Source organism: Apis cerana, linkage group LG13 (assembly GCF_029169275.1).
Source record: "Apis cerana isolate GH-2021 linkage group LG13, AcerK_1.0, whole genome shotgun sequence".
NCBI classification, from domain to species: Eukaryota; Metazoa; Arthropoda; class Insecta; order Hymenoptera; family Apidae; genus Apis; species Apis cerana.
Genome location: NC_083864.1, coordinates 7,484,829 through 7,508,256, shown reverse-complemented (window position 1 = coordinate 7,508,256; position 23,428 = coordinate 7,484,829). Strand labels below are relative to the sequence as shown.

Sequence of the window (23,428 nt, the reverse complement as noted above, 5' to 3'; positions counted from 1 at the left end):
GAACGTTTTTAGGATTTTCCGCGGGCAGTCTCATCTCGTGGCCAATGCGAAATTGCAAATCCCTTTGTGAAGCGAGTAAATGATGTTATCGTTAATTGAAACGGACCGGCTGCGCCCAAACCGCGCGAAATTGCAGGCCAGATACCTCGATAAAAACGAAATAAACGAATCGATCGCTTTCGAATCTTCTTCGCATCTCGAAACAAAAGCTTCCCATAGATTCCAAACATTTTTTTTAAAAATCTCTCTAAATATCGTTTCAGAGAATCATGCACTAACGGGACCAATTACGGATTTAATTACCTCTTTTAGAACTTTTATAACGTAACATTCAATATTATTCTTAAATTATATTATAGAATATTATTTTATAATTTAAAAATTAATTATTTCCAGTTCGAAATTTGCGTTAATTAATTCGCTCTTTATGAAATACATAAAACGTAACGAAATATAAAATATAAATAAATTTTCAATTCAAAACTTCTTTTTTCTTTTTCACCGATGCCTGGCAATTCACGAACAAGAGTGTAAAGATACGAGCACATTTGAGGGTAAAATTCTCGAGAGAGTTGCTTTCAATAACGATTTTTTAGTTAGTAAACATTGAAAGTAAAAATTACTCTCGAAAAAGCACACTCCCTTGGATGCGCCATCCTGCTTGCGAAAAATACTCGGGAGCGAATTTCGAAAATTTCACTCTCGAGTGAACGCACATCTCTCCTCCTCCCCTCCCCCTCCCCAGCTAGAAAATATCACACAGAGGCCAGATGCACATTTCTCAACCGCAGATATCGAGTAATCAGAACGAGAGAACAGTTAACAGCTGTTCTAAAAAGGAGCTCGTGTCTGAAAGAGGTCTGATAAATATATTTGGCTCATCCTATACGGATTTACCAAAGGTGGTAAGACGCGAAAGGTGGCGTGGATAAAATGACGTGCAACGTCGCTTGAGAGAAGGGGCTGCTCCCGGCGTAACGGGAGATAACGCGGACTCGTTTCTCGCTACATAAACTCATCTTCCACGGGGACAGACCTAGTGGAGCTGTGGATACACGACGAAAATTCTTTGTCCTTCACGACCATGAACGGAAATCGCTCGAGCGAAATAAGTAAAGAGAAATCATGGCGGTGGTGATGAGTTAAAAATGCATCATCCTCGATCATTGAGATTTCTGGAGAAATACGAAGTGAAGGAAATTTTTTTTTTTTTATTATAATGAAAATTATTCGGAGAAAACGAGTTTTTAAAAATTTGAAAAATTTGAATTTGAAAATCGAAGTAAATGATTGTTGAAAATTATTGAGAAAAATTGGGAGTAATAAAAAAGTTCGAAAGTTTTTTAAATTAATTCAATTTGGAAATGAGAAAAGTTGGAAACAAGGTGGAAATGGAGAAAAAAATGATTATTATATAAAGTTATCGAGAAAATTGGAAGATGAAACAAGAAATGAAATTTCAAGGCAACTTAATTAGTTTGGAATTGGAAATGGAAATGGTGGAATTATTTCGGTTTTATGAGGTTTAAATTAGATTTATGATACAAAAGTATAATGATTATAATTTTAAGAGATAAAAACTGATATAAAAAGATTTTAAAGAAAATTTCTCTCACTGATAAATAATTCGGATATTTAATTTTTAATCTCTTCTCTTCTTCCATCTCATGAATCATCTTCAAAATTTTGTTTACATCCACGCTAAAATTCTTCGTAAATTATCATAATTATTTCCAACAAGTAAATACGACTCTTCAATAAATTCAACGGCATAATTCCAAATACAATTTTATACATTGATTAAATTCATTGTACGTTGCATGATAATACACTATTATCATTTTATTCTATGATTTATAACTTGTTGTATAAATTGTCGGCAATTATGGGAGAAAATTCGATATTTACAATTTTCGTTTATTTTTATTAAACGCGAAAACATTATAATCTTCTTTTACGCTTATTCGTACAGTGTAAAGACATAGAAATATTTGATCGTACGTGTTATATCCTTGGAAATCATGTGAAAAAAATTGCAACTTGATATATATAAAAATCGTAAAATGAATTATTAACACTTAATCGTAATCAAACGTTCGCAAATATTGGCAGAAATTACTTCCATTTGTGCTATGTTAACGAACTCGTAGCACGATATGCATGCGTAATTTCTCTTGAATACACTTTCCATAGAAATATCTGATACGAGAAACAGAAAGAAAGGAATAAATGACTTTTATATCTCTCAATTTTCAAAATTAATAAAAAACAAATTTAAATACCGAAATATATTTTTTAAGGAATTTAAGAATAATATAAGCTTAAGTAAATTCAAAGATATAAATCGATGAGAGAGACGGATAATATTAATGGAATTGATTGAGAAGAAACGCTAAGATTTACTTAATACTTTTTTCCAAGAAACTTTTCATTCGTTTTCAGGTCTCATTCTTTTCGACCAGTCCAGAACTTTCCAACAAACAACGATTCGAATATTTCACGCGCACTATACCAAGCGACCATTATCAAGTAAAAGCAATGGTGGAGATCGTGATGAAAATGAAATGGAGTTACGTGTCTATCATATACGAAGAGAGCAATTACGGAATAAAGGTGAGTTTATATATAAAATTCAATATTACCCTCTTGACATGACAAAATCAACAAATAAAAAAGTTACGAAATCGAGAAATAAAATTTTCATGTGTATACGTATTTTTATTAATGTATTTTTATTTTCAAAAAAAAAAAAATCCTCGTTTTATTTTCAGCTGTTCGTATAAATACAAAAAAAAATCGTTTTAAATATTTTATAGTAGAAATAAATATTTTGCGTATAATTCTTTTATATTTTTTGATATTTTTACCATTTTACCAAATTATCGACACGTAAATATCCGCGAAATGTACGAAATATCCATTGTTTCCACGTGGATCAAACTATGCGCGAAATGCGTGAAGATAATTATTGGATTTATACGCAACTAACAATGGGGAAGTGTGATGGATTAACAGGGACACATCGATGGGAACAGGGGTAAATCGGCGATACGCGTGAAAAATGCGATCTCGTCCAGTGTGAAATTTGAAACGGACAGTTGATCGATACGACCGCACTACGGTTTTGAAACAATGCATTTAACCGACAATGCGATCACCACTGCAACTATCCATTCCAGAAAATTCGTATTCCACCACCGCGTACAACAGATTCCATCAGACGCATCGTAATATGTCCTTTCGTTTTTTTAAATAAATGAATCCACGGTCAAAATTTCGTCATGCATACATCCGTTCTCCGCGCGAAACGAAAAATTCAGTATTATTGTCCAACGAATATCTGAATTAATACAATTTGCAAATTGTTTTTCGCGCCAAATATAATCACGATGCGGTAAAAAAAGCGAGAATTAATTTTAATAATTTTTTCCAAAAGCAATGATTTTTAGAATTTACCATTTCTCTTTCTACTCGTGACTTCAATTCTTTTCTTCTCTTCTTTTCGCATCAAAAAATGAAGAAATTTATCTAAGAGAAAGATTTTCGACCGACATTGGACCGGTTCCATTAATCTGCATTAATTTAAAGTCCACGAGTCCGTATCGAGTCACGATTCGGCCAATATTTCACGACAAGCCCCGAAACTACAATGCGTCTCATTTACTCGACATCTACGTAATCAAAACAACTCCCTGGAAAGCACTTTGCTTCTTTCTCTTTCGGCCACCTTGTTTAAAATAACAACCCGCTACGGTGCTACGCTTCCAGCTTTTCAACGAATTTATTTTCGGACTCCCCTCTTCCGGTCTCGCGTCACGTTTCCTGTCCACGACCGACTACCGCCCCACTGTCACCGCCGCTATGCTAATCGGCCGTAATTAAAACCACAGCAAACGCCTGGATAGAGTTATTTTCGGAAATTATTTCCATCCCCCGGTCTCTAAAGATCCACCAAGAGATTTGCATAAATTTTCTGCGACCACATTTAAAAACTGGATAACGATTTCCAATACGAGTGTTTCCTTAGAATGTTGAAAAATAATTCTGATTAACGATTCGAATGTGATTTTCAGATTGGAATTGGATAAATAAATTAATAAGTTGGATTGTTTTATTGAAAGTGAATATGTTCAATCTCGAGAAAGATTGATTAAGAATGGTTCTAAGAATGTTGAAAAATAAACAAATTCGACAATTTTTCTCTCTCTTCTTATTTAAAAGATTCTCATTTTACGATTACATTTATCGAATTTATCGATAAATGTATCACAATGTTGCAACGAGTAAAAGTATAAATACTCTTACATAAGAATTTTCTTTCGGATCTATCATCTATTCATTAACAGTTTCTAACATTTTCGTGTTTGTGTTATTTTTAATATCTCCAGGAAAAACCAGTGACACCGAAGTATATAAGGAGAAATACGTTATAAATTCTTTCGAGCGAACATTCGATAGGTTCCTCCCTTGATAAAATCAATATTTCGCTTCAAACGAAGTCTAATTTTATCAAGATAATTTTATCAACGCAATGATATTAATAAATCGATCTTTGAACGATAATCGATGTGTCGAAAAGTGTAACGTAAAGGGACAAATGAGAGAATGAAATTTCTCCCCGTGAAAAATGGAAAGAAAATTATACGCGCATAATGTATCTTAAATTGATTGGTCGCGCGAAAGAAAAACAATAGATAAGAGAGGTAAAATAATGAGCAATGACCGTATCGCTTGCAGAACATCTTGGACAATCCCCTGTTTTAATAACACGATCACGAATGCGGCGCGCGTGCATAAAGCAAATCGGTTCTACATCTCATTAGAATGTCACGACAACGAAACGAGCAAGCAAGGGCAGTGTAAATTACACGCATCCGTGTAAATAAATTCGGATTGCATTATCAATCGAAATCAATCGAGTTGCGCACTCGAATTTCAATATTAATGAACTCGTTATGATTTCAATCTATGCTAAAGAATTTCTGATCCCAAAGAAAGAGGGGAAGAGGGGGAAGAATAGATAAGAGACAATATCTGTGTTACTTATAAGCTTGATAAAATCGCAGAAAAGAAATAAACGAGAAGAAATAATCGGTTTTTAAACAGGGATACACACGCGAGGGATTAAGATGATGAAAAATAACGCGTAGAGTAATATGTGTGTGTGGAGATACATTAAGAGAGAAAATAAGAATTATAACTTGGAACGTGAGTCTCTGGAGCGATTTATTAATTTTTCTCAATTCTCGTGAAAATAATTACGCCGGTATTTTTTAACGAAACGAATTTTAAGATTTAGACTTCGTTGGGAAATTTTACGAAGAATTCTAAAGCTGAGCAAAATATATGTGTTTATATACGTTTTGTGTATATTATTTTTGCTTTAAAAAAAAAAAAAAAAGAAAGGAAAGTTTCGTTTCTGAGCTATGAAATATTTTGTGGAAATATTTATTTTATTTCACAATTTTAACTTGCACGTTCGCCCAATTTCCATAATTAGAACAATTTCAATATACTTGATTTAATTGCTCGTCGTGCTGTGCCTGTTGACATAGACACCGCAAATCGATCGATAGATCTTTCCATTCGTGTACGATCGCTATCAAAATAAACATCTAAATTACCTACAGCCATTATCCGTGAAACAACATGGAACGACAATGTTAAAAACGGTAACAATTTATCTTAAGGGGAGAAATAAAAATAATATTCCGAAAAAAAACAATAAGATTTTCCATTTTTCATCTTCGTTCTCTTGATTCGAAAAATTTGAAACTTTGGACCAAATTTGCGATCAATTTTACATTCGGCTGGAAAATAGATCGGTACTCGATCAGATGAAACTATCAGGCAACGAGTTTCAATTTAAGAAATGGCGTCGAATAAATTTCTCGTGCTCGACTACATCGTTGAATGAACGAATAGACGCGATTAAAATAGAATAACTAAACCGGTTCAGGTTTTCATTGCATTCTGTTGAATACTTCATCCTAGACACGTTAAATCGCGTGCGCGTCGCCCATCTCACTATTTTTTTCTATAGCTGGTTGAATAGAGAAAAAGGAGAACAAAGACGTACGTCTAATTAAAGTCTTCTCGAAATTCAGGACTATGTAACAACCATTGCATGGTTATGTGAATTGCGTATGTAAATCCATCAATATTAACAAAATGATCGGTTAATAATGATCAAATTACACTTGCTAATGATGAAATTCGAATAATTAATTATCGTATCGTAATTTAGATCGTTGATTAATTTCAAAAAGGGAAAAGAAAATTTATTGTTTCGGGAAAAATTTTCAATTTTCCCGTTGGACGAGTGTTGAGAATGTTGGAGCAATTTGTTCGAATTGTTAGGATAACTTTTGACCTCAAAAACTTAAGTTTGAGAACACTTAAGAATTCTCCGTGTCAAAAAACTTTGACACGGAGGAAGTTTATGATGGAAGAGTTCGAGCTTAAGAAGCTCAAACATTGATCTTAAGATTTAAATCCGGCAACATCGAAAGTTGGGAATCAAAATTCCGATTTAAGAAGCTTATTCGGAAACCGAGACCTCAACGTATTCAAATTTTAAAAATCTTAAGAATTCTAACCTCTCTCGAAAGCACGAGATTAAAACGTATCCATTTCAAAAGCCCAAGGTTGGAAACCTCGAAGGGCCAAGGTTCAAAAGCCTTGACTTTAAACGTCGGATTGAACATTTCAAGATTAAAGGGAGTCTTATTTTTACTATAGAAAAAAAACTTCCCAGCATAAAGCCATGATGTCAACAATATGCCGGTCTATCTAACCCTTGATATCTTGATAGTTAATGTTACCACGTTGGAAAAGAAGATTAATGACCGTGGTATCTCGAAGGTGTTCCAATTACCATTCACGTGTCACGTAAACCGTGATCTTACGTCAAGAAAAATGTAAACTCTTCGTATCGAGTCGGAAAAGTAACAAGGTGACGAAAGACAAGGATGATCGTTTATTAAACGATATATTACAATCTGGTATTGTAAAAATATCAGAGTCAGATCAGATAGATATTACGCAAGAAAATGAAATTTCGAGACCGATATTAATATTCGGTGAAACGCGATTAAAGAGGGGCAGGTTTCTCTTATTTTAAGTAACGATCTGTCTCTCGTGCTTCCATTCTTCGCTCAAAGCGTGGCCGTAATAACCAGACGTCTGCGCTAGTATGAGATTGGCTTTTACGTATATACGTCACGCGAATGTACGGGGAAATTGAAATTTCTCTTTAGATCAAAAACGAAGGAGAGTTACGTGTCCATTATTATGCGTATTCTATTGAAAACAATGGAAGGTCCACGAATATACAAGGCGATCGTGGAACGATAAGAATTGCATGTTTCCAGCTAAATCTTGACAGATCGTGATAGATTATTCCGTATTCGTGTGACGTGAATTCGACTTATTTTTAAAAATAAGATCAATCACATCTTGAAGGTACTTTTATTCTTTCGTATATGTATGTGTGTGACACGTGAAGACGGAAATTAAACTTGTCAGGTTTGTAGTTTATATACAGAGTGTCCCAAAAATGTGAGAACATCGATTAATTGAAAATTGTCTGGAATAATTTCAATCAACATTCTCTTTTGCAAAAATTTTCGTTAAAAACGTTGCTTAATCGCGAATGGACTAACCAAGACAACATGATCGTACAAGTTCAAGCAACATGTGTCAAAAAAATGTCTATTGAATATTTTAACGATATTTACAATAATAATATTTTCCGTTAACAAAGTTTCATAACGAAAGTTTTTGCAAAGAAAAATATTGATTGAAATTAGAATTTCAATTGATCGATGCTACTACATTTTTGGAATAGTTTGTATAATTAGTTTTCACGAATAAAATTTCAGGAAAGGAAACACAGATGGCTGCGATATATGTTAATTTTAATTAAATTTGATAAAATTGATCGATTAAATGTAATAATAAAAAAGAACCTTCTTTATTTAAATGCTTATAAATTAGACATTGAATGTCGATAATTTGATAATGAAAATTGGAAGGATCGAAAATTTTCGTAATGAAAAATAATAAATCAATTTCAAAAATATGAAATATTTCATTATCCTTCAATCTTCGTTTTAACTTATTTTACATATGTATAACAAACTGTTCTTCGTACTTTGCTTGTAATTTATCATAACTCACCACGTACTCTATCGTTACGGAACAATGGACAGGTGTACAACCAATGGCAGCGCCATTGACCCAGATATTGATTTAAAAATGACACAGACATGCTTTTTTCTCCCTATTTACACATATATCCCAGTTGAAAAAATTTTTTGTTAAGAGTACAGGATGCATTTCTCTCTATGCATTTCTCTTTATGCATTCCACTCAACACACGAGATAATGGAATTCATAATTACCATGAAATTGGAGCGGAAGAAAAAAAACAAAATGGAACACACTATCTTCTCCAAATTATCGTATTCGAGAACGATATATTTTTATTTGTAAAATTTTCATATAATTCTATTACCAGATAAATTGCAATTTCTGTTTCTATTTCTTCCATATATCTCTTTTCTCTCTCTATTTAAAAAATACAATGAAGGATGATAATAATAATAATTTATTATTAACATCCTTTACAATTGTTTTATCGTTCGTACAAAACAATCCATCCATTTCACGCATAAAACACTGTAATTTATAATTAATAATTGCATTAATAAACGAAAAAAAAAATACCATACTTTACAAAACTAGTGAGAATACTATATTTTTTTCCATAAAGAACATAATCGAATGCTATTAGCCTAAAAATACAATTTACTGTCCTTTGATCCACCCACACATCCGCTTCTCCTTTCACAGTTTCACCGTGCTCGATATAAAACACCCCATCATTTCTATTTTTCTCGCTTTACCACCCTAACATCCACGCTATACCACGCCCATTATGCGTGTCTCATGAAAATGAAATTGGCCTTCTCCCAGAAACTTTCGTCGAAACTTTTCGTTCGCGCCGACGAACGCTGTTCGCAAACGTTATTCGTTGCACGTTGTCCGCGACACGAATTGTTGCGAACTTGTTCGCGAACAACTCGCGCAGATCCATCCTTAGAAAAAGCCTTTTTCGAGTGGTTTGCCACCGTGAGTGGCTGAGAATAACCTCGATAGATCCACGTGTTACATTAAGACGTTAGAATTACGTGAAAAAAGTTTGGCGAGTCACGTTTCTGCAATAACGTTTCCTCATTAATCTCCGTGCAACCGATGTGCCGGTTGCTCTCTTACAGGCGAAATATCGGTCGAAAGATCGATTTAAGAAAAATCGGGTCAATATAGAGTTCTAGATTGTTTTTTATTAAATTGAAATAAAACACGAGAATCAGTTTCGTTTTACAATTACATTGTCATACACGATTGTCATATCTGATGCCACGAAGCGTGATAATGTATGAACTTCCCAAAACCGCATACTCGGAATAAATTTAATGTCGTGGAAGATTAGTTGGAATGTAAGTGCATTCCTCTTACGAGAATTTATTCGACACTTAAATATTACTCACTCACGTGTTGCGCTCTAATTAATTCAATTTTTCTATTCCCTTTTTTTCTTATTACTCAACGTAAATTAATCTGAATTAACATAAATTATTCGGTATGAATATTCGGCAAAAAATCTAATCTATATTGTATTAAATTGTACCTTTCTGGAAGTGGCTATTATTTAATGAAATAAAAGTGGATATAATCTATAGATATTTTCCATTATCGTAAAAGGGAGAAATTATCATAAAATGCTATATGAATATGTATATACATATATATATGTAGCATTCATTAATTCCACATGACCAACGAAATCATGAAAACCTCGTTTCCCCGGCTGTGATTTAGAAGAAAATTGCCGGTGCATAAAAGTAGGGAAAAAGGAGAAAGAAGAAAAAGAGAAGGGAAAAAAAAAAGAGTAAAAGGCTGTTACGTCTCTAGATGCAAAATGGGATGATGGAACATGTATAAATGGCGCACAATGCGGAGACACGCTAGGTCTAATAATTCTCTTGAATCTTTAACGACACCCTCCGGTGATTTCTTCTTTCTTCCCCGATGTTCCAACTTTAGCATTACTCCCGCGTCTATGGAAACCTTCTGGCATTTTCTCTTTTTTTCTCTCTCTCTCTCTCTCCAACACATTCACGCTGAATATTTTATTTCAATATAATGCTTATCCTCGCGTGTGCATTATCATTGTCGTTAAAAAGAGATTCGAAACGAAGGGAAAGAGATCGAGACGATGTAAATTACCGTTCCGCGTGTTTGCTCTTTTTTTTTTATCCGCTGCATATGTATGAATGCGATGAATAACGAGATAGGGATCGGTGAAAACCTTGTTCGAATCGATCATTTGGCTGTCTTCGTGCAATTAATACGTGTAAACGTGCGTAATTTCACGCCGATTTATGATAAAAATTTGTTCGTAAACGATTATTGTTTATCATCTTGAGAGAATGGAATTTAAAATTTTGATCCGGCATTTTGGACGACATGTGATCGTGATATTGAGATAATCCATTATACACGAGCTCTTCGTTCCTCTTTTCTCGTTTCACAATTTAAGATTCATTTGTTCGTCGGTCGTAAGCGTAATTGTGAAAAAGTAAAAATTCGAGGTGATTGTGAGAATGTTTGATTGTTCGTTTGATTGCAGGCGTTCGAAGAGCTGGAAGAATTGCTGGGTAAAAGAAACATATGCATAGCTATCAAGGAAAAATTGGTGAAGGATTCTGGCGTCGCGAAAGATGCGGCTTACGACAATATCGTTTTGAAATTGTTGACCAAACCGAGAGCACGAGGTAAGTCATATTTTTCACAATCTTTTACAAAATTGTTTAACTCGATAAAATTTAGAGACATAAATATCTTTGTAAAATTTTAATTCCAAATATTTTCTCCAATCGCGTATCCACGTATTTTCTACGCTACAAGATGAAAAATTTCTAAGAATATCCAAAAAATCTAGAAGTAAAAAAATCTTAGACAAATACTTGGACCAAGAAACGTCTATTACACTTCGATACATCATTCAGAACATTCTCAACAACACGGTTCTTCCTTGTAATCAACGTTTCACAGAGGGAAGAGAGATTCTCGAATGAATTCCACGAAACCACGAGAGCTTCATTCCAGTTATCAAAGTATATTGGGGCGATAAAGTATAATGTATCAAAGGGACAGGATCAATCGAAACAAAACAGAGGAAGATCCATCGATGTGGAATTGAAACGAAGAAATGCAAAAACACAAAGATACCTCCAAAGGAATACAACAAAGAAAAAGAAGGAAAGGTTTCGATGAATGATGAATTTTTACCTTGAATTTGTCTATTTCGTTATCAAAATGGAAGGAAACTAAGATGGCTGGATACTAATCTAGATAAAACTTGAATTCCTGAAATTTTATTGTAACTTCTTTCGAAATAGAACGTGGAGAACCAGCTGACTCTCTTTCTTCCTCTCTCTCTTTCTCTTTTTGCTTCCAGAAAACCGGTTCCTTTTTCAAAGTGGAAATGAACGTTTTTAATCAGACACGAGAAAATCGATACTGCTCGTGAAAATTTTGTTATGCAAATTAATGCTACTAACTTTTTCCATAGTTTTTAATTGTCGAGTTAGGGCAATTAAAAATTTTCAATTTTCTTTCTATTCCAATATAAAAATATTGTCAAGATATCATGGCATATGATTAAATATTTGAATGAGAAAGGAATTAAATTTCGTCAATGTTCCAAATGGAATACAAATTTTGAAAAAAATTTAAATTTATTCATTTCTTGATATAATGTACGATATATTTTTTAAACTAATTTCACAAATAACGATCGAACGATGCAATGAAATTTCATATATATTCGAATGGACTCAAGGACACTTCACGAGCTAAATAATCAATAGAGTTTAAATGCTTGGAAAGCAGATACTAATAAATTAATTGTTCTCGTGTTCATAATAATTTAACATATATTTATATCACCCATGAGTTATTTTAAATAATTAACGAGTAGTAAATATTAAATGATCGAAAGTAGGCAATGATAAAATAATCATCATCCGTATATTTAATAATAATTTAATATTGTATTTAAAAAAAGAAAATAGATAACGCTTTCAAGTATATTACAGAGAATTAATTAAAAAACAAATCTTTCGTAAAAGCAGAGCCATTACATGCGATATAACTTTTGTATTTACTCTTAAAGTTAATGGCGCGTTGCAAGGAATTTTCATGCGCATCGCAGTCCCTGGAGAGAGAAGTTCGATGTATCGAAAAATCTATAAAGTTTTTAATGTCCATACGTACAAAGTTAGAATTACACCGATTAAAATTAAGCCGTCTGTAAGCCGTGCTCGTATGTATAATGCCCGCTAAGGGATAATAGAGATTACCGAATTTTTCACTAAACTTTGACCATACAAATCTTCGACCCCATTAATAAACTTTCTGCCCATTTATTTTAAACTGCTCTCTCAACTACAATTACGATTTCCATATGCTTTCAGAAATTCTAGGAAATCGTCGGAAAAACTAACTACCATTTCCCTTTAACTTGCCTAATTTCGTGTAAAATTAAATACGCGAGAATTTGATCATTCTTTCTCGAGAAAAAAATAATTAAAAATTCTGGAGATACCAAATCGAACACGGTTAATTTATTTTAAGAGAGAAAAATGAGAGTACAAAGTATGAAAGTGTATTATTATTCAAAACGGTTAAGAATAATCGGATAATTTTTATGGTAGATTTATTAAATTCTCCACTAAAAATGAACACATATCTTGTTCATTATACGGATTATCGTAGAAATTATGAATTTTCTTTATAACTATCGTCATTATTCATTACATTTCTTTATAAGTATTTTGAAAATATTTAAATTTGAAATAAAAAAAAATAAAGAACTATATCTTGGCACGTTCAAATATACGAAGTTCTATTATATCTATCCAAAATTCTTGTTTTTATACTTTACACTTATTTTTAGTATTTTAGATTTTCTTTTCGTGCATTCGAGATATTAAAAATAACAGTTTGTATCACGTGAAAATTCATCATATTCGAAATATGTCAAGGAAACACAAACTTTCGCACGATTATACGAGACTGGCCACCTGGTGTTCGCGAAAAAAGAAAAAAAACAAGAAAAGTTAAAGCATTTGTATTAAAAAAGATGCAAAAGTATTAAAAAGAATTTTTTTATAAAATTTCTGTGCAAACGTAGACGCATAAAATAATTTTAGGCTATTAATTATTATAAAAACCCACGAGAATCGATCGAGTTCATTATTTGAGAAATCCTTTTTCAACCAAGAATTTCTTTTCAAAAAAAAAAACTTAAACTCTAATCCACATCTTTCATCAATGCCTCTGCCATTGTGCGATTGTTTCTCATTCAACGAATCGCAATTACACAGTTGTACCGCAAAATAGAGGGAGTAAATTTACTACCGTTTAAATGGTACTCGTGGCCTAAAGTTTCTCTCTATTGAAACTCGGCCCTCGTTAACCCTCGTCTGCCCTTTTATCGATACTAACGATCGGCTAGAGTCGAAAATTACTCTCCAAACCGAAGAATTTGAAGTCTGTTCTGCGAAATATGCCACGTCTTAACCTCGCAAAAAAATATCTACGCGCGCCCCTACAAGAAAACTGATCGAGCAGCAATTTTTCTGATCCATCTTTAGATCCATCCTGTTCACGAAGATTAAGGTCTTTAAGCTTTCGAGCTCGGCGTCGAGAAAAAAAAAAGAAAAGAAAAGAAAAGAATATAAAACAGGTGATTACACGACGCAAGGATTCTTATGGGAATTTAGATTAGAAGATGAGAAGCAGCGTGGCGTGAAAAAGAAAAGGATAAAAAAAGAAGAGGGAATTAGAGGGACGTTTCTTTCAAGGATCGCAATTTGCATAAAATAAAGACACAGCTTTCGCGTTTCAGTTTATCGAACAAAAATGAATCCTGGGGAACCGATCTCGAACCGAGTTTGGATTAAAAAAGTAAAACACGAGGTAAAGTTTGGAAGCGAAAATTGAACGATTGTGCTTCTTTAAAGCAAAGACTGGGACGATGAGTTTGCTTCTCTTGAGTCAACAGTAATATATATTGAAGGAGTAGAGAGGAACGAGGGATAGAAAAATAGGATAGAAGCGCAGCGTGAAATTTCTAGAAATATAACGCGTAAAGTTGTAGTAGAATTATACACCAGGTATCATATTGCGGTGTTTCGATGAGTTTCGTTTTCGCAGAGAAATTAATTATGTCAGCTGAGAATCACCCGAATGAAAAAGAGATGGAATTAAATTAAACTCTGGACCATATACCTCAAAATACCTCCCTCTTCTTGCATTTTCATTGCAGAAAATATAAAAAAAATACCTTCCCCTTCCCTGTCTATATAAAAATTTACAAATAAATTCTCGATATTTATAAAAGCTAGCCTGAAGAATCTCTTTAATATTTAATATTTAATTTTTTAATCAATCGTATAATTGATCGTAAATAAGAATTCTTTTTTATCCTCTAAGGAATCTCGATTTCTATCTCCATTTCTTTTATAAATATTCTTCGCAATTAATTGGAAATTCGGTTCGAAATAATGCTTGAAAGTAGGATGATTGATTAAACAGAGATGGAGGACATAAATTTTGGAATTGGCGAGAAATGGTTGGCAAGAGTTAATCAATCGTTTCGTCATCGTCTGTCTGGTCAGGTTGCATCATATTCGGCTCGGATCAAGAAGTTGCCGGAGTTATGAGAGCGGTTAAACGTTGCAATGCGACCGGTGCGTTTTCGTGGATTGGCAGCGACGGATGGAGCGCCAGGGGGTTGGTTAGCGATGGTAACGAGGCGGAAGTGGAGGGTACTCTATCGGTTCAACCTCAAGCAAATCCTGTCAAGGGTTTCGAAGAATATTTCCTCAATTTGACGGTCGAGAACAACCGGAGGAATCCGTGGTTCGTTGGTAAGCTAACGAGCGAAACACGCGAGCCTCGTTAAACTTCGCTAATTCTAACTTTCGCAACTTTGCAATATCGATTCTATCCACGTCATATTTATTATCTGTCTAACACCCGAGTAAGATTTAAACGACGGAACTATTTGAACCGAGCGAGAAGAACGAGATGAAGAAGAGGCGCATTTGAGAAAAATTTCTTTTCCTTCGCGTTTCGTTTCGATTATTACGGTATTACGGATTGTGATACTCGACATTTTGAAAAGATAATTTATATACGGTGAGAGAGAACGTTAAACATAGAACGAAGATATGAAATTTGTTATATAATATTTAAACGAAAGGTGTAATGTATTATAATGCAATATGTGGTAAATCGTTTTAGAATTCTGGGAACATCACTTTCAGTGTAGATACCCGAACGCGTCCATAACTCCGTACAACAAAAATTACACGAAATTCTGCACTACGGAAAAGCGTTTGACGAAACAGAACACAGCGTTCGAGAATCAACTCCAATTCGTGTCCGACGCGGTGATGGCATTCGCCTATGCATTTCGGTAATTCGATTTTCACTCAATTTATTATCAAACAAATTTCGCATGATATTCCTCCGTGGCAAAACGTGCTATAAATATTCCCCGATCGACGTTCAGAGATATGCACAAAGAGCTCTGCGATGGGAAACCTGGACTGTGCGACGCGATGAAACCTACTAAGGGTACCGAACTTTTGAAATATCTTCGGAAAGTGGATTTTGAAGGTAAGAACAATTTCTTACTGATGAAACGTCCCGCTTATTAGCTCCATTCGTCGTTTTTAAAAATATAAATATTTCCAAATATCACATTTATATTTCGAAAAAAAATAGTTGTACGCTGTTTAGTTTACATATATATATATATTCCGTTTAAAATTCACGAGTCGAGCCAATCTTGTAAAATAAAATTAAAAAAAAAAAAATTAGAATATGAAAAATCGAATTCGCAAAAATTTCGAGTTCATCGAATGGAAATATGATTGAAGGTCTGAGCGGCGACAAATTCAAATTCGACAAGAACGGTGACGGGCCGGCCCGATACAACATCATACACTTCAAACAAATCGAGCCGGGCAAATACGAGTGGGTCCGGGTTGGCAAATATCTCTCGGGTGAATTACGGTTGAATATGTCTGGTAAGCCACAGATTGGTCGTTTCGCGATTTCCCTCCTTTTGCTACCTTTTTCTCGCGAAATTGAACGGCACCGGCCCTCTCTCTCGCTACCTACTCGCATATTCCTTGCAGCAATCCAATTTAAACTTGGACATCCCGAGCCACCCGAAAGCGTGTGCTCCCCGCCCTGCGAGGTCGGCCAAGCAAAGAAATACGTGGCGGGCGAGCAATGCTGCTGGCATTGCTTCAATTGCACTCAATACCAGGTTTGTCATGTTTCGTTCAATTTCAACGATCTTGATACCCAACTTTTAAATGCCTCTTCTTCCTTCCAATTAATATAAGAGACAACATTTTTTTCTTTCTCTTCGCCAGCAATTATTTTCCAATGAAAAATGATGATCGCACGCGACACGATTGTTTCCCTCTACTATACGATATTTAACAAAAAAATTCCTTCCAGATGTTACTTTCTATTCCCTATAATAATTCTCGTAATGATTCTTTTGGGAAAATTATTAGTCTCGCGATCGAACGCAATTTTGTTTTTCATTTTCGAGTTTATTGGAGAAACGGCTGGTGTTTGCAAACAGATACGATATTTAACGCGTCATGGAAGATCGTTTTTTAAATTCACGGAAACGGAAGCTTCCCTTTAAAAAGCGCTTTACCGCTTTCAGGGGAGCAACTGAAATAAATATAGCGCGGAGCGGATTACCTTGGACGGATTTTTCATTTTTAAATTTTCTACGTTTGTTAAACAGATACGAGATCACAAGGACGTGACCCAATGTATTTCTTGTCGTCAAGGTACGGTGCCGGACGAAACGCACTCCGCTTGCCGTGATATCCCCGAGGAATTCCTGCGGCCAGAAAGCGGATGGGCAATAGGGGCAATGTCTTTCTCCGCTACAGGGATTCTGGTAAGTGATTCTCGCTTAGAGGCCAATGTAATTGGCGACGAAAAAGAAAGAAAACAAAGCAAAATTGCGAATGGATATTGTGTGAGAGTGGAGAGGAAAGAAAAACGTTGCCTTTTTGAATTTTGCGTTTTAGAAAAGAATGGGGAAGAAATAGTGGCGACGAAAGTGAAAGAAAAATTTTTCACAGTGCGTTGAATCGTTTCTTTCTTTTTTTTTTTTTTTTTTTTTTTTTGCCAGAAAGAAACGACGAACAAAGATTCGTAATAATGAGAACAAAGGAAGAAAAGTTTCTTTACATTTCGAATTCACTGTTGCGTTTTAATCGCGGGATTATAAGGAAAAAAAGATTGCAAAGATAAAGGTCAATTGCTTTAATTGCATATAGTGCGATTTACGGTATGAAATAATCGCGAGTCGACCAATTCCAACTACAATGCATTAAATCCGTCGAGAGCCTCTTGCACGAGTGCTGGTAAAAAAAACTAGCTGCATTATTGATCCAAACTGCTCGAACGACTCGCAAATATCAAAATATCAGCACAAAGTCGTACTTTGGCAACTAGTTGAGATGAACAGTTTTTTTCCAAAGTCGTTGAAACAGAGATCGACTTGGGATTATTATTATTATTATTATTATTATTATTATTATTAAGTTAAAGAAAATACAATGAAATTTTATTTCAGCAAAACTTGAATTAATTTATAATTCATACAGCAAACGTAAGAATTTCGTTCTTTCCACCTCTTAAAATATATAAACTCGTACAATATCGTTGTTGCAATTGGCTTATGACTCACAATCCAACGATCCAATGGAACTCGAGTTTCGAGTAATACAAATTTGAGAAAATATTTCGCAATCGACAGATAACTCTGTTCGTCTGTGGGGTGTTTCTGAAGCACAACGACACACCGGTGGTGCGTGCATCTGGCCGTGAACTGTCCTACGTTCTTCTCTCCGGGATTCTGCTCTGTTACCTCGTTACCTTCGCCCTTGTTCTCAGACCGACGGACATCGTTTGCGGTATTCAAAGGTAAAGGATCAACGAGCATCTTATTTCTTTGCTTTACGATAAAAACTCGACTTCAACGCGGCTTCAATTGAAAAATAAAGTAAATTCTCTCGGCAGAAACGAGTCGCCGACGGTAAATTGACATTAATCAAGTGAACGCGAGTGCATCGATCGGTGAAAAATTGATAAAATTTCAGGGACGTGAATCGCACGCGATTCGATCAAGGGAAGTCGAAAGAAGAATATAAAATAGACCGGTGAATCTATTTAGAAGTGAAAGTTATTTCATATTTCTTAAACGTTCTCGCGTTATTGCCATCATTTTCGTATCGATGCATCGGTAAAATGGAAAATTCATTTCTCGAAAATATGATGTCTCGATAAGAGGGATATTCTTTAAACCAAATAAATAATCCGAAAATATTGAATAAATTCTAAAAAAAAAAAAAGCTAAAAATAGCGAGGAATCTACTCTTTCGAAATCCGTCCTCTGTATATAAAATACACTTTAACAAAAATATTCATATGATTCTATCTAAAAAAAAAAAAAAAATAAAATTCAAGATCACTCCGTGTCTCGATGAAAAAAACAAAAAAATAAACTAAAATAGAAATTCTCATATGCAAAAAAATGATAAAGTTTCGTCCAACGGATGAAAAAAAATATCCAGGAATATAACTATTCGATGCAAAACTGTATTATATCATTATCGTTGATAAACGAAACGTAAAATTTGAGAGAAAGAAAACTGTTCGACAGATTCGCCGCCGGTTTCTGTTTCACCGTCGTCTACGCAGCCCTTTTAACAAAGACAAATCGAATATCGAGGATCTTCAACGCGAGCAAACACAGCGCGAAGAGGCCATCCTTCATATCTCCGCGATCGCAGCTGATCATATGTTCCGGTTTGGTGTTCGTGCAAATTCTGGTCAACGGAGTTTGGATGATAATCGATCCAGCCAAGGCGATGCATCATTATCCGACCAGGGAGGACAATTTGCTCGTTTGCAACAGTTACATAGACGCCAGTTACATGATCGCTTTCGCTTATCCCATCATGTTGATCGTCGTTTGCACCGTGTACGCCGTTCTCACAAGAAAGATCCCGGAAGCTTTCAACGAGAGCAAACACATCGGTGAGTGTGTGCACACGTGTGCGCGTATCGTATCGACACGTCCACCGTCTTCCAATTTTCGAGCTTGTTCATTGTTCCTTTTTCCAACTTGTACCGTATTTTCATTCAGCCACTTTAATGTCTTTTTTGTATCCCGCTGGGGGTTCTGCGTCCATTTTCCTGTGGTGGAACGCGTCGAGGATGGGCGCACGATATTTCCTTGGCACCAGAATTTTATTAACGGAACAACAATACGGATGCTCCGTACACTTTGGACGAAGTTTACGTGGAAAGGTTGCTAAGTTTGAACATAAATCAAGCACCGATAATTCCTAAATTCGAAGATGAAGTTCTGTTAAGTTCTGTTAAAGTCGTAAACTTCAGCATCTCTTTGTAAACCGTTCTTGAGCGCAAGTTAGAATCGTGAAACATTAATGGGCGTAATAATCTGCGCGAGGCAGGAGAACAAAATAATAGAGGTGTCGGATATCCTTCGAAATTCCCTTTGTTCAAAAATATATACACGCGTTGTACGATTATGAAAAACGAAAATCCTCTCGACTCATAGATGGATAGATATATCGTATCTGTGAGATTAAAGATTAAATTTTAGTGGTACGTTTGTTTCTACTACTTCAATTCGTTAATTAAAGAAGTATATTTGATAATAATAAATTCTGTTCCAAAGGGATTAAATTCGCAATAATCGTATTTCTATTGTACAGGTTTCACGATGTACACCACGTGCGTGATATGGCTGGCTTTTGTGCCCCTGTACTTCGGCACTGGAAACAACGTTGCATTGAGAATCACCTCGATGTCAGTTACTATAAGTCTATCCGCGTCCGTAACTATAGCCTGTCTGTTCAGCCCGAAGGTAATTCATTGCGACAGAATTTCAGATGAATAGAGTGGCCAACTTTTAACCTTTTCGTTCTCTCCCCCGTCAACAGTTATACATCATTTTAATACGGCCAGAAAGAAACGTGCGTCAAAGCATGATGCCAACTAGATATAGCACCACGAAAAGTTCAGCAGTCACGGCTACTAATGCTTCTAGCATGATAGCACCGGTTGCACTGACTGCGGCTACGTGTGATCAGAATAAGGCTGTTAAAAAACACATCACCACTACCATTGATTGCTCCACTCAAAGCGAATGTGAGTACTCATCACTTGTCGAATATTACGATTGAAAAGAAAAATGATTATTTCCTGATCTTAATATACTCGTAATATATTCAAAAGATTAACGTCTTATATATATATTAAGTATATCACGATATATATATAGTAGCATTATAACCGGGGGTCTTTTTTATATTTTTCGTTCGATAAGCTAAATATTTAATGTTCAATATTCCACGTTAAATGGCATTTATTTTACGAATGCGAGATATAAAATATTAAAGGAAAAAATAGTGTTTATTTTTATAGTTATCCATATGAATTATCGATAAGTGACTCGCGATTAAAAATTGACAGAATATCTAGTTTTATCATATATTACAAGATATATTTACAAGAATATTCGTTGTAATTACTTATGAAATAATTAACTATAACTTTTCTCCGAGCAATTTAATATTTTCTAAGAAAGTGCATCTTAATTTCCTTTAAAAGACTTTAACCATCGTATTTTTCAAAGAAATTATCAAGACTTTAATTAAACATTTTCGACTGGCAATTTTTGCATTCTCGATCTAATCGACAAAAGCCTAAGGCAAATGTCTACGTGGAACAATTTTCTGACAAAATAATTCACTATAAAAATCCTTTCAAACAAGACAGTCTCTCAAAATTTTCTGGTGAACAACATCTGATATTCTCTGTATATTCTCTAAATTAAATTATAATCCTTTCAGCCTGCCAATCGTAATTAACGAAATTTAATTAATAAATATTTTCTTTTGCAGACTACGAGCTAGAGGTAAAAGATCAGAAAAATGGCAAACCACCCTCGGTCGTTTCTCGATCGACCCAAACCTCTGCCAACAACGACAAAGACACTAACGCTGTGGTAACGCAGAGCAAAGAGACGAAGGATAATATCACGACAACGAAGCAATTGAACAATAAAGCGAGAATAGGAAACGGACCTATAAATCAGAGTGATGTTCCATTATAGCAGCAAACTTCCATAGAATCGGCCATTTTGCCCGCGACTTTGAAACCAATTTCGAAAAATCCGGTGATAGTTTGAAAGGACGCAAAAAAAAAAAAAAAAAAAAACAAAGAGAGAGAACTGAAACGATATTTTATAAATACGACTGAATTAAGTTCGAGATATTAAAAATTAATATTAATTCTCTTTAAAGCTTTGGACGATGTTTAGACTGAATGAAGATGAAATATGTTGTTAAATGAATTACAAACGATAATTGAAATATATATATATATATATAAAATAAAATAAAATTGATTTTTGGAGAATGTGAATGAAGATAGATGATTAAGAGAGATTTAAAAAAATATGTAAAAATTTGAAAGAATTGATTTTGTCGGTTAGCATAAATATACGAGATTATAAGGACGCTAGGTACACGAAATTGCATCATAAAAGACGAATAATCGATCTTAATTAACTATTAAGTGGCGTTTTAAATACTGCTCTGGTTTCTTCTGTGATCATAGCGTAATGCACGTAATAATCACGTGAGATTGCATAAACCTATTTTGTATATACACTATCATTTCATAACGTTTGCACATTAATCATAATTCACCGACTAATAGAATTAATTGAAATATTGTAAATATTTAGTCGAATTCATTATGTAAAAAAAAAAAAAAAAATGGGAATTATTATCCAAAATCGTTGCCAAATACGAAAATAGGATTACGTCTATACGATGAGATCTTCTATTAATAATTTTTGTAACAAAAAATAAAAAATGAAAGAAGAAAAAAAGGAAACAACGGTTGTTCGATACATCGAGAAAATCACATTTGTCGATTTTTCTGTATATAAATTTCTCCCTGTAAATATCATAAACGAAATAACAGACGAACGAGTGAATAAGTTCAAAACATAAAACAAATTTCCAAATATACGAACTTAATAGACTTTTAGATAATCTTTTCTCCTTCTTTTCGATATCTCCTCTGCAGACTATAGGAATTGCTACACGTAGATTTAAAAAAGATTAAAAAAGAAAAACGCAACAATCGCGTTTCGATCGAAAATACGAAACGTTTTCACGATCTAGTCGCTCTAATTTTAATAATCGTTAACGTTAACCGCGCTTGATCTTTGTATGGCGATTAAAAAATGAAAATAAGAAGCGACGAATAACATTCCTTTTTCGTAGATGTAAATACGCGATGTTGAAGAAAAATTGTAAATTCATTTTCGTAGAATCGCAATCGTGCGATAAACATATCCGATCTAACCAGTAGTTGTTTTTTCTATAGCGATATAGTTGCGCAAGAATGAGAATAAAATTGTCGATCGCTTGAAAAAGAAAAAAAAAACAATTCGTTCCGAATGATTTTATATAAGTGAATTTGTTCGTGCGTAAATGTATAAAAGAATTCTAAAAAAAGTTTTGAATTTTTATAGAACCGAAAGGAACATCCACTGTCAAACCTTGGATGCAAATGAGCCCAGTATCCATTGTTTGGCACGATTCTATTTTCCTTTAAAACATGAACAACGATACATTGTTACATTGAAACTTGTGAATTCGATTACAATTAAAATTTTCATTCGTGAAATTCAAATATTCAACATGATTAAACATATATGAAATACGAGAATTGTGAGAATGTAAATATATATTTGACTATATTTTACCAACGATCATCATTTCATTCGAGAGTATGTAAATATATAATTGTACATACAATAGCCGATACTGTACATTAAATATTAAGGCATGAAACGAAAAATATTAGTTCATACGGAACCAATTTAGCCATAATTAAATTCTATAAGAGTTTAAGAGACTACGAGATTAAAAATAACAAGATGATAATTCCGTAACGCGATGATTGATCATTGTCGTGAGAAAGAGAGAAAACATTAAGTTAGTTCGCGCGAACTGTTACGATCTAAGGATATTTTAAATACGTACGAACACTGCAGTAGAAAGACACAAATTTACATGATGTTACACTGGATGTATTCGTTGGAACGATCGAAAAATATCGAAAAAGAAAAATTATCGAAATAAAATGAATCGTGAAAAATTATCTCGTCCTTTTACGCAATTATCCATCCCCC

General features: G+C 34.2%; 2 protein-coding genes across 12 annotated transcripts in view; one reads left to right on the top strand and one right to left on the bottom strand.

Moving 5' to 3' along the window:
* The window catches only part of LOC107996192 (metabotropic glutamate receptor 2), a 250,405-nt gene extending 227,008 nt beyond the window's left edge, over positions 1-23,397 (top strand). For 2 of the 4 annotated variants that reach the window (XM_062083983.1, XM_017054126.3), the window contains 13 exons: positions 2,443-2,613; positions 10,697-10,841; positions 14,754-15,005; positions 15,382-15,556; positions 15,653-15,759; positions 16,023-16,172; positions 16,284-16,417; positions 16,916-17,074; positions 17,942-18,108; positions 18,848-19,224; positions 19,929-20,080; positions 20,157-20,364; positions 21,120-23,397. In XM_062083983.1, the coding sequence (XP_061939967.1) occupies positions 2,443-2,613; positions 10,697-10,841; positions 14,754-15,005; positions 15,382-15,556; positions 15,653-15,759; positions 16,023-16,172; positions 16,284-16,417; positions 16,916-17,074; positions 17,942-18,108; positions 18,848-19,224; positions 19,929-20,080; positions 20,157-20,364; positions 21,120-21,331 (2,409 nt within the window). In that variant the 3' untranslated portion in view covers positions 21,332-23,397. Of the gene's footprint in view, positions 1-2,442; positions 2,614-10,696; positions 10,842-14,753; positions 15,006-15,381; positions 15,557-15,652; positions 15,760-16,022; positions 16,418-16,915; positions 17,075-17,941; positions 18,109-18,847; positions 19,225-19,928; positions 20,081-20,156; positions 20,365-21,119 lie in introns of all 4 variants that reach the window. The other 2 variants (XM_062083982.1, XM_062083984.1) reach the window with 2 other exon arrangements.
* LOC107996194 (COP9 signalosome complex subunit 7b) overlaps positions 1-23,428 on the bottom strand; it is a 225,851-nt gene that overhangs the window by 198,543 nt on the left and 3,880 nt on the right. The window lies entirely within an intron of this gene.